This window comes from Lagenorhynchus albirostris, chromosome 17 (genome assembly GCF_949774975.1).
Source record: "Lagenorhynchus albirostris chromosome 17, mLagAlb1.1, whole genome shotgun sequence".
NCBI classification, from domain to species: domain Eukaryota; kingdom Metazoa; phylum Chordata; class Mammalia; order Artiodactyla; family Delphinidae; genus Lagenorhynchus; species Lagenorhynchus albirostris.
In genome coordinates, this window is record NC_083111.1 from 44,619,137 (window position 1) to 44,640,872 (window position 21,736).

The following is a 21,736-nucleotide window of genomic DNA, read 5'->3' on the forward strand; positions in this document are numbered from 1 at the left end:
TGCATCTTAGCATTCAAATCTAAATTATTTTAAATGGTGTGCCGGCCAAACAAAACAAGTATACCTGTAAATGAACTCAGCAAGTAAGCAGACTCACCTAGCCTGAAAAGTAACCTTAACTGAAGACATCAGAGGTAGCTTTCTGAGTATTTTATTGAAAACAGATGCTTAATCCCACCAAAAAGAACACATAGATGAATTATTTTAAAAACAGTTAAATAAAAGTAAACAAAAATCAAAGTAAGTATCAAATCAGTAGGCAAGAAGAGTTTCTAATCAATAAAAGCAAAGAATTATGAGAATTTATTAGCTTTGTCTATATAAAAACTATAAGCTTAGAAAACAGAAAAATATTCACAGCAAATACAGTAAGATACTTAGTATACAGACTTACTTAGAACATAAAGAGCTCACAAGAAAAGCAATAAAATCTCAATAAATAAATAGGCAAGGAAATGAATATGCAATTCACAAAACTTATAATAGGGCTAGTTAACATACATGAAAAATATTAAACTGCACTAATTATCAAAGAAAAGCAAATCAAAATAACGAAGTATCAATTGTAAAATTATCCCATACGGGTCACAGTGTTGCTGAGAATAACATGTGTGGCATGTATAAGAGTATAAGCCATGTGTAACAGTGATCTAAGAAAGTATATTTTCCAAAAAGCCCTAGAAAACATTCATTCTCTGAAAAAACATTTATTAAGCACCTGCTCTATGTTGAATTTAAAACATCTCTAACTTTTAACCTCATGGAGTTCCAACCTAGCATGAAAGACAGACTTACAAACTACTATAAAAAGCACTTTCAAAGTGAAATGGAACCAGAGTAGACAGTGATTAATTAGGGAAGGAAAGAGGAACTGGCATTAAAATTAGGCTTTGAATAAGAAAAGTAGTTCCCTGTCCAGAGAAAGGAAAGACCATCAGTAGAGTAACTCAAATAATTAACTGAAGAATAGAAATATGATAGCTATGAAGTGGCACTCAGATATCAAGTGAGGCCCATTTTCCTTCCTTCCACTAAGATGAGAAAAATGGTAAAAAGTGATGGATCAAACAAACACATGAATGGATGCTCACCATCACTAATCATTAGAGAAATGCAAATCAAAACTACAATGAGGTATCACCTCACACCAGTCAGAATGGCCATCATCAAAAAATCTACAAACAATAAATGCTGGAGAGGGTGTGGAGAAAAGGGAACCCTCTTGCACTGTTGGTGGGAATGTAAACTGATACAGCCACTATGGAGAACAGTATGGAGATTCCTTAAAAAACTAAAAATAGAACTACCATACAACCCAGCAATCCCAGTACTGGGCATATACCATGAGAAAACCATAATTCAAAAAGAGTCATGTACCACAGAGCTCATTGCAGCTCTATTTACAATAGCCACATGGAACCAACCTAAGTGTCCATCGACAGATGAATAGATAAAGAAGATGTGGCACATATATACAATGGAATATTACTCAGCCACAAAAAGAAACAAAATTGAGTTATTTGTAGTGAGGTGGATGGACCTAGAGTCTATCATACAGAGTGAAGTAAGTCAGAAAGAGAAAAACAAATACCGTATGCTAACACATATATTTGGAAGCTAAAAAATATATATATGATTCTGAAGAACCTAGGGGCAGGACAGGAATAAAAACGCAGACAGAGAGAATGGACTTGAGGACATGGGGAGGGGGAAGGGTAAGCTGGGACGAAATAAGAGAGTGGCATGGACATATATACACCACCAAATGTAAAACAGATAGCTAGTGGGAAGCAGCCTCATAGCACAGGGAGATCAGCTCGGTGCTTTGTGTCCACCTGGAGGGTGGGAGGGAGATGCAAGAGGGAGGGGATATGGGGATATATGTATGTGTATAGCTGATTCACTTTGTTATACAGCAGAAACTAGCACAGCATTGCAAAGCAATTACACTCCAATAAAGATGTTAAAAAAAAAAGACTATAGGAACAAAAAGCAGATCAGCGGTGGCCAGAGATTAAGTGTGGAGAGAGGGGTGACTATAAACACACAGCAGGACTGGGTGTTGGGGGGTGTGGGGCTGTCTGTTCTATATCTTGATGTTGGTGGTACTCACAAGACTTTATACACTTGTCAAAAGTCTTAGAACTGTACACCCCAAAATGTGAAGTTTTCTGTACATAAATTTAAAAAGAAAGTGCACTGAATCTTATTAAATAGGCTTCGATAAGAAATGGAGTTTGGAGAAAGAAAAAAAAAGTGATGGGCCAAATTTCAGCCTTGTAAGTGTCAAAATGCAGGTAAATCTTAGCAAATTTGGAGCAAAAAATGTTTACTTGGTCTCTTTTAAATATCAATGGTAGCAAATGAACTTTGGAAAAGGACAATATCTATATCAACATTTAAACCATTCTACACGTATTTTGTGTCACTAATGGAGACTAGGAAAGGAAGGAGTGCAGGCCTTCCTAGATGTAGGCCTTGATCTAGATGTTTATTTTGTATCCTTTGGACACATACGGACTATTTGGGGTGGAGGGGGAATGGAGTTAGTTGACAGTCATTTTCCTAAACAGAGTTTTGTTTTCAAACAATCTTTAAATGTTTTTAACAAATTTCATTTGCATACAAACACAACCAGTTACCAAATAGATTTCTTTTTGGCAACAGAGAGAACTACTTCTTCCCATTACTATAAAAATTTTAAGTAGTATCTTTATTTCTATAATTATGACTTTTCATCAGATAGATTTCAAACTCGTGAGTTTTATATTGAAAATATTTAGGGAGAAAAGAAAAACACAAAAGAGAGGATCTGCTTTATACAGAAAGAGGTAACACAAGATTTTAGTTCTAAGATGAAAATGCTTAGATCCATTCTCAAACCACAGCTAACACTTCTTTTACTAGTATCTGTTAAGAATCCATTCCATGGGCTTCCCTGGTGGCGCAGTGGTTGAGAGTCTGCCTGCCGATGCAGGGGACATGGGTTTGTGCCCCGGTCCGGGAAGATCCCACATGCTGCGGAGCAGCTGGGCCCGTGAGCCATGGCCGCTGAGCCTGCGTGTCCAGAGCCTGTGCTCCGCAATGGGAGAGGCCACAACAGTGAGAGGCCCGCGTACCGCAAAAAAAAAGAATCTATTCCAATGAAAAACTTCATCAACAGAGTACTTCATTTGTGGATTTTATTAGGTTATCGTCAATACAATACAGATTTAATTTTATGTGTCACTATACAAATGCAGCAATGTCATTTTAAAATCATTTGAATCGTATTTTAGAGCCTAGTTTAAAAAAAAAAAGAAAAAGGAGGACGGGAGAGTGATACTACACCATGAATGAAATATTCAGTAATCAGAGATGGAAATAAGACTTTATAGCTGAGCTAATACATTAAAAGACGGAAGTCTACATCTGGTTTCAATACTGGTATGAATTCATTGGCAAATTTAAAAAGAATCCCATTGTACAAAAACAAAAAGATGGTTTTGATAGGCTTTAGTCCTCTGGTTACTTTTGTTTCTAGAGTCATATGATTAGTACAATAATATGATACATTTAATATGTCACTGTGTATATGGTTTTGATAAAAATGCACCCACCAAGGAGTCTCAAGAGCACATGCACAAGCTGTTTTAAAATACACGTACTGCCTTAATGTTTTTACTTTAGTAAAAACAAATTCAAGGAAGGCTTTGTAAGTTCATACAAAATTAAGAATTTTAACTTTCTAAAAATGAATCTTTGACAATCTTAGCTAAATCCTGCCTGTTTGACATAATTATTTATGCATATAAAATAATACATTAATTCTATATTTAGTACTTACTATCTATTAAGGAAACAAACCAAAAAATGAGACATAGTTCCCCTTTTCAAATGCCATAGACAGACAGATAACTATAGAAACTTTATTATCAAATTTTAAGTTTTAACTTGCACAGTGACTTTTCATGAAGTTTTGAAAACCATTTGAGCAAAACTCACCAGTGTAATCCTCACATGGTCTTTTAAGGCCTGGATCAAATCTCACCTCTTTCAAGAAATCACCCTTTATTCCCCAAGTAAGGATTTATCTGTCCAGTGATGATAATGATAATATCAACAACTCACACTTACTGAGTTTTTACTATACCAGCCACATTACAGGTATCATTTCATTTAATATCCAAACACAAAAACAGACGGTAGGCACCAACAAAATTTACTGAGAGCCTGTTATACTGTCCTTGCCTTCGTGGTGCTTGTAATTTAGTGGGGAAGGAAGGGAACAGGAACAAATAATTACAATATTAAAAAATGCCTGCTACAACAAGATTAGGTATAGGAGCACTCCAGGACAGCAGGTGATTAATCAGAACCAGTCCTCTTTTTTTTTTTGCGGTACGCGAACCTCTCACTGTTGTGGCCTCTCCCGTTGCAGAGCACAGGCTCCGGACGCGCAGGCTCAGCGGCCACAGCTCACCGGCCCAGCCACTCCGCGGCATGTGGGATCTTCCCAGACCGGGGCACGAACCCGTGTCCCCTGCATCGGCAGGCGGACTCTCCACCACTGCGCCACCAGGGAAGCCCAGAACCAGTACTCTTAAAAGAAAATCCAAACCATATACTTTAACCCTCAAGGTCTTGAACGATACAGTTCTTGCAGCCTTGACAATCTCACCACAGCACTCTCCCCATACAAGGAAGTCTTCACAGAGGAGGTGACTTTTGAGCTGACTCTTGAAGAATGAACAAAGTTTGTCAGGAGACAAAAGAGGGAATGGAATACTAGGTATGTGTAAAGGGAATGGGCACACAAATAAAAGAAATCCAGTACCAGTTCTTTGTGTCTGACTGTAACATGTATAGGAAAACAGTGCAGAATGCAAAGGTAGGTTAGGGGTCAGTTCTGCTTTACGTGCCTACACATTTTTAAATGGAAAGATGGTATGATTGTACCTCAACTTTTAAGAAGGAAGCTGTGACAGTAGACTCTCAGCCAAAGACTAAAAGTAGGTAAGCTAGTGTGGAGAATGTAATAATAAAATCATTTACAGCAGTAGTAGTAGTAGCAGCAGCAGCAACTGCAGTAGTAGCTAATAGGTATGTAAACTTGCTTAAAATCCCAATGGATTTTTTTAGTCAAAATTTCTAATTTTGAGATGAAGCGATGTCAAAGCATGCAGTTAAGCAGGAAGGCACTGAAAGCAAAATCCAAAATTCTTTCTTTCATAATTCAAACTGAAACTGCCTAAGCACTAAAAAATAACATAGGGCTTAGGTAGCACCTCTCAACCAAAACAAAACAAAACAAAAAAAAGAAAGGAATTGTCATTAAAAATGAACATGCCCTCTAACCCAGTAATTCCATTTTTCAGGTATCCAATGGCCGTCACAACACAGGTATACCAATAAATACCTACGAAAGTTTCCTGCAGCTTTGATTACAACAACAACAAAAATTGGTGAGTTGGAACTCATTTTATCCAAAGTACTGAAAAAAATACATTGTTATATACACACAGACCTATATGTACTGGTACGGGAAGATCTCTGAGATACATCAGAAGTTTAAAAAAAAAAAAGGCAAGGTATAGAACACCACGTATGCAGTATAAATCCCTTGTTTAAAACAAAATATGCATACATATGTGCCGAAAGAAGCCACAAGAAACTAACTGACATCTCCTCCAGGAAGTAAAACTAAGGGGTGAGTAAGGAGACGCTAAGTTCCTCTTCTGTACTATTTGGAAGTTTTCCAATGTGCTCATATTACTTTTTTTCCCCTTAATTTATATAATTAAAATGGGAGGAGTTTACACATTCTAAAAGTTTAAAGAATTATGCAATACTGTTTTAAAAGATCTCCATCTAAAACTGTTAAAATTAGAGATTTGCTACCTAAGGAGCTGAATTTCCATTTTCTGGAAAATTAACTTACATACATTTCTTGACTTCCTAAGATTAAATAATATTTCACTGTATAAGACAACAATCTTTTAATATGTTTTTCTAATACTAGAGAATATCCACTATTTCAACAAATATCATAAAATTCTTAAATCACTAATAATTAAAAACTAAATCCCATCTTTTTAAGTTTTTGCCTTAATAGTAATAAAACACAATTTACATTTGTATAGAACTTTATAGGTTACAAAATGCTCTGACACTCATCATCTTTGTTCCTCACAAGAAAACACTGAGGTAGATAACGCAAGTAATATGATATTAGATCCATTTTAGGATTAGGCATCTGAAGTTTAAAGGAGTTACACAACGTACCCAGGGTCACAGAGCTAACACATAACAACCCAGGAACTGATGTTTAGTTTTCTGATTCCACATCCACGAGTCCTTCCACTAAACCACATCATTCCAAATAACCACTGTCACAGTGCGCTATGGGTCAGGCTTACGACAGGGAGGGAGGGCTCATCGTAGATCTGGCAGTGACAGGCAGTCTGCCAGGAGAGGAATGTACAATATAAAAATAAAGTGCACGAAGGTGGGCCAGGCTTATGAAAGGGAAATAGAACTGGGAGAAATGCCAAGAAATATAGCAACTAAGGTGAAGACTGGGCAGCTTACCAATAAGGGAAGCCAAGGAAATACTTTTGTAAGTTTAATTTACTTAGTTAAGGTAGAAGAGAAAGTCTATTGGAGGGACTATTTTGCAATGTGGAAAGATCATAAAGAAAAGTGTTTATAATCCAATCAAAAGATTTAGAAAAGATGTAATGGAGCGTGATGCGTATGATGTATTTAATCAGAGATTAAGATGGGGCACATGATTGCTATGAAAAATTCTAAGGGTCTAATCCTACAGTGCATGGTCATGTTAATGCTGTGGCTTGGAACTTTAAGAGGCATGTGTGAAATACACTTAGAACTGAATCTCACTGTATGGGAGACACCAAATAAGGAGCAAGAATTACTTTCCACACAAAAGGACTCACTCTCCAGAGATTCTAGTATAGTACTGAACAGCAGTACCTGTTCAGGTTGAGAAAATCCTTATAAGAGAAGGGGCCATGGACACCACAACTAAAAACAGGGTTAGGCCACCATTGTCTAAATGAAACTATGGATCTGTAATCCTGAAAAGCAGACTTTCCAGAATTCTTACAGCAAACACTTACTGCTGACACAGAGGAGCAGGCTCCTTGAGATACAGCCCTTACTGTATCTTACTGTGACAAAAGGGAGAAAAGGTTGAGGACCCCACAGTTTTAACTGCCACTGTCAACAGATACCTCTTCTAACACTGAACATTCATTTTGGGAGTTATTTTAGAGGGTTTTGTATGCACGCGCGTGCGTGTGTTTTATTCTTGATATATCTTGTTTTGATTTTAGGTTTGGTAAATACATAGATATACCTGTTATTTTGGGCCATTCGAACACCCATTCACTCTTCTCCTGCTAACATACCCTCATCTCCCTTTAGGGAATCACTACTTCCCCATCCTCAGGCCATGAATTCTAGCAGTCAGCTCCATCCTAGCTCCAGGTTAGACACATGTCCTAGAGCTAATCCAGTTACCCCATCACATTCCAATGGCCACAGAAAAAGGTACATGACCCATTCAGAAGCAGTGAGGTACAACACTGCTGGGTTTCAACTAGAAAGGTATAATCCAGGTAGCTGCTAGCAGCCATCTTGTCACTATAAGGTAAGAGTCTGAGAGTGGAGTCAATACAGAAGTATCAGGACAAAGAGACGAATCCAAGTAATTCCTTTCACCTTGAATCAAACCATGCATGAAACTAGCTCTGCAAAGATTTTTTGTTATGTGAGCAAATAAATTCCCTTCTTGGCTCAAGCCAGTTTAGGATGAGTTTTCTGTAATTTATAACCAAGAGTTGAAACTGATGTAGTAAATTTCAAGTAGATACCAAAAAGCAGGGAGGTTCCTGGAAAAGAGGTCTGTATAAAGCACAAACTGGTGACCAACTCTAGAACTGCTAGAGGTTATTCCAAATATTTAACAGCATGAGATCTCTGAAGCTGATTTCTATTTTCTGCCCCCAAACAAAAGGGTTACAATAATAAGGGGTGGGAAAAGCAGAATAAACATGTCTTTTAAAAGGAACATGAATGCTTTTTTAAAGTCCTCTTTTTGCCTTCTTTTTCCTAGTACCACCTGCCCCGGCCAATAAATGTTTACTCCATTATATTAAAACTGCATTTAGATATCTAATTTTACAGAACTCCTCAAATGTTTCAGCATTCATTAGTTTTTATGACATACATGATACAATCAACACACGATGGTGACCAAAACCCCTTGCTAAAAATCAATGGTTTAGAGAGACTGGAGGAGTTAAGTAGCAATTTCTGAAATACCTAAATCTCAAAAGTAATACTTAAGCTTACATGCAAGGCTTTATCTGAACATCCATCAAGCTTCAGACTCCAACTGCTTTACAATCAAAATTTCTCTCCCTCTTACTCCTTCTTTCTTGGGAAAAACAATACATACATTTAATGGGGCCCTTAGGTATTCAACATGAGGAAAACACTGGAAAAAACAACAGAGCAACTCAGTAACTCCCTTCCACCCCTCACCACTCTATCTCATCCCACCCAAAAACAGGAAGGTTGAGGATATAAAATAGTCAAGGTTTTAAACAATAAAAAATTTATGGGACTCTTCTAGAAAAACAAAAATCTGCTCAACACAAAGTACATACATTAGAAAACATAACTAGAATATTTTAGCCATTATTATATACCAAAGGGCAGAGAAGGGTTTTCTTTCATGAAATCTGGATTGCAGATGTCTGGCAAAAAAAAAAAAAATTAATAATCTATCACAAAGTCCGACAACTAGTGATTCAAAATGAAAGCTTTCACTACTTACACCATATGTAAATATACATATACACAAGCTGCTTATAATCCCTTGATCTGAAGAGAAAGAGAACTGATACTCTACTGTGAAAATGGTCAGTGGGCAGACATTTTAAAATCCTTTCCCACATGAAAAGATTCCTGAAAAAGAGATCAGAAGACAACAGAAAAGCACTCAATATATGTGGAGTTATAAAGCCCGTATGAACTAGTATCTATTACACAAAGAGGGAACATGCAACAAGGTGATTAGGAAAGTCAAACATGAATTAGTCCAATAACACAGAGGCAAATATAAACCCTAAAAAGCACTTTATGGAATAGAAATCCACACATATCAAAAAGATGTCTATTATTAACGATTAAATAATATCAAACTTTGAAGCTCCAAATAAATCTTAAATCAGTAAGAAACTGGTACGCCTTCACTAAGGGAAAAAAAAAAACCTGTCTGAAGTAGTACATAATTAACATCAAGGCAGAATATATATTTTTAAAATACAACAAATCAAACATTTACCAAAAAGACTATTATGTACAAGGCATTAATTCTAAGGGCACTAAAATAAAATATCTTAGTATATTCTGAATAGCACTGCCTGATTCTATTAAAGAAACTCTCACTGTACCTAAAAATGTAAGCTCTATCTCACAGAGCTTACATACCTCCCTCGTTAACAATGATAATTCAAGGTACCAATGGTGAATGTTAGGATTCTGTCCTTGGTTCCATAGTCCTCTGTATTATTCCACCCAAACACGTTATCTGATAATGTACACAATGCAAAGACACTCCCATCTATGTAAGTGAGAAGATAGGACGATGATGACGATAACAATGCAAATACATATAGGGCTTCTTTTGTACCAGGTGCTGTTCCTAGCACTTTACGTATGTACAATCTTCAGAACAACTCAATGAAGTAGGGTAGTCTTCTTATCCCATTTAGCAAATGAAGAAAACGAGTCACAGAAAAGTTAAGAAACTTGCCCAAGTTCACACAACTAGTATGTAGCAGAGCCAGAATTCAAGACATTCTGGGCTCCAGACTCTATGCTTTTAACTTCTACAGTTCAATTCTAGCAGTCAGCTATAATTTCAACCCTTTCTTTCCCTCTAATCTACTTTACCACTCTATGGTTCAGTTTCTCATCTGGAAAATGGGTCAATAATTGTTCTTACCTCACATAGTTGTTCAGTCCTTACACGAGGATTAAATGCAATAATCTATATAATGTGCTTGGCACATACCAGTACTACAGTAATAGCTATTACAATATCTATCAAACGTCTGTCACTGGAGTTGAGAATCACTGCTATAAAACTAACAAAAAAAAAAACTAACAATCGGTAAGAATTTACCAAGAATGGTCTCAATGTGTCCTTCACAGTTCTAAAGTGATACCTGAATAAACCTGACTTTCCCAATTATTTCCATTATAAAATAACAAGTCCACCACAAGCCTTCAGGTAAATAAATATACATAACTTAGGAACTGCTCTCTTCAGTCTGGAACTTCCTCTCCATTATTTTGTATTCCCTCAATGCCCCCTCCCCTGCTCCCCACCCAATCACAGAATATATCAATATTTCATCCTGGGAAAAGCAGACAATAATTTCTCGTATATAACAAACTGGACATTTATTGTGTTTTAAGACACAAACTTTAAGTTAGTATTTTAATGTCGTTTCCACCTGCACAGCTGGATACCCTGAAAGGTTTCAACCAGAATGCTATTCTCAGAGTCTGCCTTCACCAAAGAGCTACAAAACTATGGAGACTCAAAGAACAGTAGCAATTCTCTAGACCCGGGTCTAGTGCTCATCAACATTTAAGTTTGCTCCTAATTTTCTGTTGTGACAACACTCTGGAACATTTCTCACTAACCAATTGTGCTAGGGTTTCTGTAAGGTGCAGACAGAAGAGGAGAATAAGGTACAGATGGAAAAGGAGAATCATTGGATGGATCCTAGGGTGCTTATACATTCAACTGTACAATAGATTATCAAACTGTACTCCTCAAAGTAGCTGTGCTAATTTAAACACCTAAGAGTATAAAAGTATGTATAGGGAGGTAGGTGGGATGGGAAAGAGGAGATATCATTGATTCAGGTTCAAAAACTAACCTGAATTTGTAGTTAATTTGTTTAATTTGTCTTTCCTCCTTCTAAAATACAACTAAACTGATAGAAAAAAGTTTTTTAATAAAAGAATCAGGGCTTCCCTGATGGCGCAGTGGCTAAGAATCCGCCTGCCAATACAGGGGACATGGGTTCGAGCCCTGGTCCGGAAAGATTCCACATGCCGAGGAGCAACTAAGCCCGTGCTCCACAACTACTGAGCCTGCGCTCTAGAGCCTGCAAGCCACAACTACTGAGCCTGTGTGCCACAACTACTGAAGCCCGCACGCCTAGAGACCGTGCTCTGCAACAAGAGAAGCCACCGCAATGAGAAGCCCGCACGCCGCAACAAAGAGTAGCCCCCGCTCACCGCAACTAGAGAAAGCCCGGGTGCAGCAACAAAGACCCAATGCAGCCAAAAATAAATAAAAATAAAAATAAATTAATTTTAAAAATAAAGAAACAGCACAGGAGAGTATAATAAATTTGGAAGTATTTCTATGAAGAGTCACAGGCAAGAGCAGGCAAAGAAGGGGTCTGCAACACAAGGAGTGATTACCAAGTAAACACCAAAGGGGCTCCAAGTTAGAATCATTGTGTAGGGAGGGCAGGAGCGAGAAGGGGAATGGAAAAGGTAGGTTAGCTTTCCCATGGAAGCTGAAAAGAAGAAAACAGAACGACACTTGGCTCCTCATCCCTACTCTATACATACAGATTACATGCAGTCTGGCATCTATCCCCAGGCCCCAAAAAAGGCAGGGGAGGGGAATGGCTAACAAACTGAATGAACCACCTCTGTGGGCACTTGCCCCTAAAGCCAGCTCCCAGCCAGTTCATCCTAACATTATACCTGCCAGGCAAAAAGCATCGTCCCAATGCTTCTGATGAGAGCTAGTCAGCCTTTCTGGTGGTCAGCCTGCCATGGGCAACACCAGGATCAAGCAACTGAAACAATAACCCCGGTGGAAATAAAGATGATTCAGAAAACAGAAAATAATTTTTTCAAAACTTATTTTTCTTAGAGTGATTAGAAAAGATTTTGCATCCATGCCTCAAGCATCAAGATGTTATGAAAAAGGAATAATCAAAAACATAAGAGTTCTTGTAAATTAAAATATAACTGCTGAAATAAAAATTTCAGTTAGAAGAGTCAGAAAATAAAGTAGAAAAAAACTCACCCCCTACCCCACCGCCAAAAAGGAGACAGAAAATCTAGGAGGGAAAAAAAGAATAAAATTCAGGAGATTTCACCATCCAATGAATACAACAGAGGGGGAAACTATTGAAGAAATTTTTCCAAAGCTGAAGAAGACACAAGTGTTTATTTGAAAGGAACTACTGAGTGCTGAGCATAACTAATAAAAAGGACTCACACTCAGGCACATCCTCGTGAAATATCTTGTTCCTTATGCAACATCAGAAACATGAGAATACAGAAAAAAGTCTAAGAAGTTCTGGGGCAGGGGGAGACCTACAAATAAATAAGTCTCTGATAGGCATTAGGTATGTATAACATTAGCAATACTGGCTGCTGGAAGAAAATGGAGGGAAGCTACCACATCTCTGAGAGAAACTTACTTTCAATGTAAATTCTACATAGGCTACTATCAACCAGGTATGAAAACAAAATAAAGGCATTTTCAGATATGCAAGGATTCAAACAGTTGACCTCTTAACTCTTACACCTTGAAGAAGATAGTTGAGGAAGAATATGAAACAAGAGTGAAAAACCAAGGAAATAGGAAATATACAAGAAAATGGTGGCACTAACCCAGGAGTCCAGTGAAAAGAAATTCCAAGGATGCAGCTCTACAGCAGACCTAAAAAGCAATGAGTCCACATTAGAACAAGAAATCAGGAAGCTCCAAAGAATGTCTTCTCAAAGAAGAATCACATAAATTCCAGGAAATAGATAAAATGAGTAAGAAGCTAGAAGACATTAGTGAAGTGATAAAGATGGCATATGCTGCTTCTTTCAACATGAAAAAAACAAAGGAAAAACAAAAAATTATGGTGCTAAGATCATGATCCTAACATAGATCCATCAAACTAATATATGACAATGATTTTGAGCAATTAAGTGTGAGAAAAGTAAATGCATTTAAACCAGATACCGGGAACATTTTCCTTCAGGTGATCTAGGAGTATGACACTGGACTCTTAAAGACGGAAATATAATTTTAGCATATCATCGTTTTCCCTCCCAAGATGTCCTTTGCCCTCTCTTCTCTGAGTCATTCATTCATTCATGCATACAACAAATATTTACCCAGCATCCTGCATGTCAGGCACTGACCAAGGAGCAGAGATAGATCAGTGAACAAAGAAGACAAAACCATGCTCTTGTGGAGCCTGATTCTAATGACAGATGACTCCTCCTCTTCCAAGATCATGCTAAAGGTTCTCTCTCCTATGAAGCTTTCACTGAACTTCCATGTTAGGCTAAGTGCTTCTCCTTTACTGCCCCTAAAGAACTCTAACTCTTTATAGAATCAAATTTAGCTTTGTACGTATATATTACCTCAACTAGTCTGCAAACAATGCAACAACAGCAACATTTATTAGAGTTATTTGTATCTCAAATGCATAGCACCAGGCCTAGATCAATAAATGTGTTTTGAACCTTTCTGTTCAACCAAAATGTAAATAAAACTGCCAAGTAAAATGTAAAGCACTGTACAAATGTTACTTATTATTTAACAGATGAGGAAGCTGAAGTCACCAGATTATAAAACTAGTTTGTGGAAGAGCCAAAACTAAAATCCACAGTGCTAGGCTAAATTAAAATAAATGGTCAAATCAGAAAATGGGCCAAAGTGGGAGAGACAAACCTTAGGCGTTTTCTTAGAACATTTCCAAATACACAATAAACGTCTAAGACATGGATTCTATTTCTTCCATATGTCAAGGCACAGCTTAAGAATTATGTAAAGATCATTTTGAAAGCCTGTAATCAAAAATATAATCTATCTTTAAAAAGCTTCAATTTCACAGAGTTGTCTATTTTTACTTTGCAGTATATACTTGAAATGCGTAAGTGTTTAGAAGTTAAATGGCATTTAACATAAAATATATTGGTTTTTAAAATATGTCCTCACAAGGAAACCTTCAAGCACACTTTTTATGGCCTTTCTTTGGTATATGTGATCATATCTGTTCAATAACCCACAACATTAATACTGAATAGTAGTAGCCATGCAAATTACAATTTATCTACAAAAATGTAACAGTGAATAGATGAGTAAGATTGTTTATATTCACAGAATAAGCAGCCAAGGAATTGATCCTGTTTTAGTTCAACAAACATTTATCAAAGGTTGCTACATGCCAGTAGCTATTCCAGGCACTTGTAATATTTCCAAGATGAATATATAAAAATTTCTGCCCTTGAGTGGCTTACAGTAGGGGAAAGCAACTGCAATTACTCTTCTCCTAAAGACTAAAAGCTAACTAATAATTAAATGTGATTTCCAAGTACAGGATACCACAGTAAGGTTATCTACACATAGGTTTCACCAAGCTCAAAAGATGGTTTTAAATACTGTAAAAAAAAAAAACAACCATACATGATACCAGGACATGAGCTGTGTTTGTGGGTCTGATCACAGAAATCAGGCATTTAACTCACATATACTTACTTATAGATCCTTCAATACTTATAAACTGAAAGATTCAATGAATACTAACCAAATAGTGATTTTTACTCTAAATGCAACCAGAAGACTCAGAGAAACTTTTATCACCCACTGGAATATAGGAGGGTTTCACCTTCATCCTACCCCTAGTACTACTACCATTAATTACCACAATTACCATTCATTATCAGCTCAACTGCCAACAATCCAATCCCAACCCTTTGCTACTCAGGCTCAGTTCTAATCACTGGGAGTTCTAGTTAACCCCCAAACTTAATTCTATGCCTTTATCTTTTCCTAGGCGTTTCCCAAAGGAAAAGTATAGGTCAGGGCATAAAACCGCTGAAAGAGATATTTTGAAATTCCTTAATATCTATGCTGACAATCAGATAACTGGCTTCTTGACTTTTAAAATGAAATGTGAAGTACTTATAAAACTATTAGCAAACTGTCAAGCAAACCTGCAAACTGGTAAGAAAAAGACCACCACCACCGACAACAACAAAAGGCAAAGGATAAGCACAAAAAGGAAATAAAAGAGCCAGTACACATATGACAAGATGCTCAATCTACCTAGCAGTCAAAGTATATAAGATAATAATAACAGTAAAAATTAGAATAATAATGGCAGCTAGAATTTATTGTGCTCTTTATGTAAGAGTGAATATGCAATAAAGACTTACCTAATTCATTAATCAACCAATTACCAAATAGATAAGAAACTACCTGGGAAAACAGGGAAAGTTTCAAAGAGGAGGTGATATTTGATCTGGTCCTTCGTGGATACAAATTCACTAGGCAAAGACTGGTGGGTAGGGGAAACACTCAAAGGTGGGGGAGCAGTTGAGGCAAAAGCATATACCAAAACACCAAAATACAAATCTTAGTCAGATTTTCTTCCCTGTGCCTTTAATTTTCAAAGAAATACCTGATCAAAAAACAGATAGCAATCGAACTGAAAATCCAGAAGAGTTCATCCATGAGATTTCTTTCAAAGACAAGAATAATTCTACAAAAAGTGTGTTACTTAGGTGGTTTTCCAAGAGTCATTCCTCTTAAAACAAATAAAAAATCTAAAAGAAATTGCCAACTTACAATTCTTTATCCAGCAAATGTATCGTTCAAAAATGAAGTGAGATAACATTTTCATACCGAAAAAAAAAAAGAGAGATCTTAACACCATCATACCCATATATAAGGAAACACTAAAGAACACTGTTCAGGCAACTGAGAAATGCAGAAAAGAGTAAAGAGCAATAAAAAGTAGAAATATAAACACTGACAATATAAAATAATAATAAGAATGCCTTGTGTTGTTTAAAATGTATATAGAATTGAAAGAAACAACAAAGCATGTAACAAAAGAGCATATAAAGCCAAAAAAAAAAGTTCCCATACTCTTAGAAAAAGATTGATTGTTAGTGACCATGAAAACAATTAACTGCTGGAGTGAATGTTAATAGATCAAGGACAACTGTTTCACTGGTCACATTTTTGAAAGCTAGCCAATCAGTAACAGCCACGCCTCTGAAATTCAAACAATCAAGATTATCACTCCATTGACCATTCCTATAAAATGATCAAATATTTACAATCTCCAGTGCTTAAAAAAAAAAAAGAGGATGATACATATCCCCGTATACTGCCAACCTTCATAACAATGGTACTCTTTTTAAATAATACATAAATGAAGGAAAAGTAGCATAAGTAGCATAGAATATTCTTGAGATTTAACAGGAGCTGTTATCAAGGCAACACCCAGAGATAATACACCCACAGCTCCTGAGCCATCTCGTGCAGCTCTGGGTTCTTCTTGTATCTGGGAATCAGACCCTTCCATGCCTCCCCAAGCCCAAGGGAAACCGTCCGTGAGAATAACAATTAGACTATTCCAAATGTATGATCCCCAAACATGTTAGGTGGATTCTGTCTTCTAAAAAAGAATGCAAATGGGATAAAATATTTCCTTTGATAACTGATGACGGAGATTCCTGAGGATAATTATCCCACCCATATCTAGCTTTTAGAACTGCAGTATACCTTCACGGTTTGTATTTATTAACAACAAGAAATAAAGTACTTGGATCATATTCTTCCTCTGTACTCAAAATGGTAACATTAGCATTTAAATAAAGAAAACAGATCTTCCATTTCACTCAGTTTTACTTCATATTCCTACTTGGTAATTTTAAATACCAAATACACTGAGTTTAGCCCTGGAACAGTTTTAAAACACTTCTCTAACTGGAGTATAATTATCTTCAATTAAAGCATTGTTCTGCCACTCAGGAGTCATCTGATTTACATAAATGTTAGTTAAGCACCATACAAATTCTAAAATATATAATTGGAATGTCACAAATCACTTAATCCATTTTGTCAAAACAGGGATTATTTTAACTTCTATCTCACTTCCTTTAAAAGAAATCCTATTTACTTTATTTTCTCTAACAGAAAAAAAAAATTAGTAGGATAAACTTACAACGTACTTCCCCAATCAAACTTTAAAATGATTCTGGTTAACCACGAATCGACTCAAGTAGTTAAGTATTTTTCTGAATGTATTTTACTGAAACATGTCTGACTACATGTAATAAAGACATATAGTAATTGGGATACTGTTTCATGGAATTACAAATTATTTCACTGATTTATTATTCTTAGTCATTCACAGATTTTAAAAAGGTCACTTTGTCCTCATAAATTATGCAAGGAAACTAGGTGCACTGCTAGCCTAAACAATTTTGTAAACAGCTCTTTTACTGAGGGTTAAAAACATAGCCATAAAAAGTTATTATTAAAAAACAAATTTCACAAAGCTGAATTTACCAGGAAAAAAAAATTATAATCTAACTCTATTACTTTCAAACACCCTGACAATATTTGGGAAAATAAGACAAAAATTGTTTTTCAGTTGTTTTTAAGATTCAGAAACATAAAACTTCAACTGTTTACCAATCATAGGTTATAATGCAAAAAACAAGATAAAGAAATACTATGAATATTATGAACTTTAAATAAAATTCTAGCTATAACTTACTGAACTCATGTTAATAAAGAACATGCACACTGATTCCAAGTGAAGAAGAGGAGTGCCATGGTAGTTTCTCGGTGACTAACCAAAAATTATCCTAATAAATAAATTAAACCATCATGACTCCCATATTTGCCATATGACAAATGGCAAATTTGTGACTTTGACTGATTCTCACACCTCATACTAGATCCCTTTACACAGAAAAACCTTTTCTTTTCTCACACTAATATTTTTCTTGTAACAAAACACTACCTAGTCAGATTCTAAACTATGAATCTTTACAAATGAGATTAGCAAAACAATTTAAAAATACTTACTGTTTTGTTTCGTAATCTAATTATGTCCGAGACAGAGCCAGCTCCACAGTACTCCATAACAATCCAGAGGTCTGTGTTCTTAAAGTAACTGCCATAGTACTTTACAACATATGGGCTAAAGAAAAATACATAGACAATTAAACTCAGTTAATTCCCAAAGAAAATTATTTCTTAATCCCAATTCAAAATATTTTCAACATTTCATAATGTTCCAATAAGTAAACTTAATGAGTAAACTACTATTGTACATGGAATTGTATCTATGTAGGGTTCACCAACTGTGTATAATTAGGCTTTAATTCACGGATGAAATTTTAACAGGATTACAAACCAGAGGAGGTCCAAATGTTTTGAGTGATTCCCAAGAAAATAAAGCTTTGTTTTGGCAAAGGACATACTCTTTAACATAAGGAACAAATGAAAATATTTTCCTTTAACTAAAGCATTTTAAATATAAATCTTCTAGGGACTTCCCTGGAGGCGCAGTGGTTAAGAATCCCCCTGCCAATGCAGGGGACAAGGGTTCGAGCCCTGGTCTGGGAAGATCCCACATGCCGCGGAGCAACTAAGCCCGTGTGCCACAACTACTGAGCCTGCGCTCTGCAGCCTGCGAGCCACAATAACTGAGCCCACGTACCACAACTACTGAAGCCCACACGCCTAGAGCCTGTGCTCTGCAACAAGAGAAGCCACTGCAATGAGAAGCCCACGCACTGCAACGAAGAGCAGCCCCCGCTCTCTACAACTAGAGAAAAGACCGCGCGCAGCAACGAAGACCCAACGCAGCCAAAAATAAATAAATAAACTTATTTAAAAATATATATATATATATAAATTTTCTAAAGGATTTTGCATTCAGTCAAATATTAACACTCAACTTTACATTTCAATACTTTATATTTCAATGAGGCCAAAAAAAATTTTTTTTAATTCTCTTGTATTTTGGCCTTTAAAATCCTAGAGAAAAATAATTATAAGTTTTTTGCTTTAAATTCAGATAATTATAATTATTGACAATTTAAAATACTTCTGAGCTGAGGTTTCATGTGTTTCAGAGCAGAATAAACTATGTTGATAGCCGAGTTGTTTTTAGGAAAACTTAGAATGGGGCAAATGACCATTACAATTGATATTTATTAAGGGTATGCTATATATAGTGATGTGTAAAATATCTTGCTCAACTCAAAAAGACAGAATATCCACATTCACAGAATACATAAAAAGATGAAAAATACAAGGAAGCATAAAGTAGTACACAGCTTAAATACTACAAGAGCTCATAGGTAGAAGTGACCATGGCAGAGTCAACCTAGAGAACTTCGCAGAATCGGTGGAATTTGAATTATGGAAAAAAGGTTAAAACTTCAAGATATGGGTGTAGAAGAGAGATAAGAAGATTTGGAAAAGAGAAAGACCATGAGCAAAGGCAAGGGAAAAACCAAGAATGGCATGTTTATCATGAAAAGTGCCATCAGTGTAAGATAAATAAGACATAGGAATCAAACAAGCAAAAAAGAACAACGAAAAATGGAAAGTACTATAAAAGACCACATAAAGAGACTACCAAAAGAAGAGATTAAGAGAAGACGGTTGGGGAAAGACTTCTCAGTAAAGCCTTTGCAATCTTAACTAAGTCTTGAAGGCAAGGGTAGAGCAGATTGGTTAGAGCTTAAGGGCTTAAACTAAAACAGGTAGCTACAGGGCTAGAATTCAATCCTGTTTTATCCCTACTGCTCCTCTTGCACAGACTTGCTTCAGTCTCCTTGTCATAGTTTTTTCTCCCCCATTCTAATCTATGCTCCATATAGCTGACAAGTAACTTTCCTTTAAAACAAAAGTAAAGTAGGCTAATCATATTGCTCTCCTGATTAAAAAAAAGAAAAAAAAAGCTCCAATGGCTCTCCACTACCAAAGGAAAAAAAGACAGAACTGCTTCATATCACATACATGACTTTTCAAAGTCTACCTCTCTACCCACATCTCTCGTTACTCCCCATCTCACACCTTATATTTGCAGACAACACTCAACTTTGCTAGGTGTTGGGAATGGAAAGTATTATTAAGAGTTCATAAATATTCACTAAACCATTTAAAAGTGTTTGTTTACAAATGAATCTCATCTATAGAGCCAAAACTTCAACTTACGGGAAACATAAAAAAGCTTTCTTTACATACACTTCTTTGGGTTATGAGTGCCTGTGTAGAAACCTTTATAGGAAGTACTGCTCTTACACCTGGCTGTGCATCAGAATCACCTGTGGCCCAGACCACACACCTTGGAGTTTCTAACTCAGCAGATGTTTTAAAACCTTTATAGGTGACTTTGATATACACCCACAGCTAAGATTAGCTCCAGAAGACAGATGACATATCCTTCAGGAAACTTCTTTAAATATTAATTTTCTTATTCAAAATTTTCAAAGGTGTTAAATTAGCAATGAGTTGAAGGTTATGTTCACTGAAAAGCACATAGAAAACGTATTTTACCTTACAATCTACACTAAGTAATCAACAATTCTAAGGGTAGGACTGGCAGCTCCTATGAAAATTAGAGATTCTAATCTGGGCAGCTACATAAAAGGGCAGCTCTAGCTCTCTTTAGGGGGTGAGTCAAGGCAACACCTTTGGGGGAAAGGTAAAATTCTCTTCAAAAAATATTTTGTGGCCCATTCTAATAAACAATCAAGCAAACGTATCAAAGTCCAACAATTCTATATCATTAAAAATGGCCTCAATAATTTTAACCTAGAAAAATATTTAAGCAGATAGACCTGAACAGCCATCTTAAGGACACACACCCGAATACAGTTTCTATCAATCACTCAACATTCATTCACTGACCCTCTACTCAAGCCAAGCATTAGACCAGACAAACCAGACAGACACAATTCTGACTCTCCTCTAGCACATACCAGCAAGAGATACACAGGTATTAGAGAAGTAAATCCACAAGTAAATATAATTAATAACTGTGGTAAGAAAAGGAGGAGGAGTGCTATGAGATAAACTGGCTGAGACTTTATTTTGCATTCATCATTTCTGCAAATAAAATTGTTCCTAGTTCATATGGAAGAATGGAATAGCACACATATTCCATCGTAGCCCCTGACTTGGGAAGCACTGGCGTATATGAAAAAACTTGGAATGTAGACATGGGTGAGCTTTAACAACAAAATATCCCCCCTCCATTGGTGGCTGTGGATTACAAATGACATTTGGAAAAGAAAGAAATGCTTAAACCCCAAAGTTTATACGTAATAATGGTCTACTACTGGTCATCCTCTGGTATCTTCTTCATCAATACTTTAAAGCACTTATAACATCTTAAAATTGCTTTGTCATTGATTTTTATCTGCCACCCCTAGAAGAAAAGAAGCTCCATGAGGATAGGTGCCAATCTGCCTTGCTCTCCATTTTATCCTCAGTACCTCCCTTCTTGTATGCACAAACAAAAGGAATGAATAAGTAAACAAATTAACAGTCACAGAAAAATTAACAAACGGGACCTAATTCAGGTCTCCCCAAAGGAATAACATTTAAACTAGAGTCAAAGGTCGGCTAGAAGTTAACCAGTTATAAAGAGCATTCAGGTACCAAGAACTGTCTGTACAAAGGCCCTGAGGAGAGAAAAAGAGCAAATCATTTTCAAGGGATCAGTATGCCTAGAATAAAGTGAGTGAAAAATGAGGTAGAACACAATGTAGCTGCAGATGGAGGCAGGAGCTGATAACGAAGGGCCTCAAAAACAAGGTAAGGAGATTGGGCTTCAATAGATATTCAAGAGAAGAA

General features: G+C 36.3%; 1 protein-coding gene across 3 annotated transcripts in view; it reads right to left on the reverse strand.

Moving 5' to 3' along the window:
- STK3 (serine/threonine kinase 3) overlaps window positions 1–21,736 on the reverse strand; it is a 322,689-nt gene that overhangs the window by 230,507 nt on the left and 70,446 nt on the right. For all 3 annotated transcript variants that reach the window (XR_009536406.1, XR_009536407.1, XM_060127883.1), the window contains exon 4: window positions 17,948–18,062. Coding sequence is in view for 1 of the 3 variants with exons in the window: in XM_060127883.1 (XP_059983866.1) it covers window positions 17,948–18,062 (115 nt within the window). In the remaining 2 variants the exon portion in view is untranslated. The remainder of the gene's footprint in view (window positions 1–17,947; window positions 18,063–21,736) is intronic.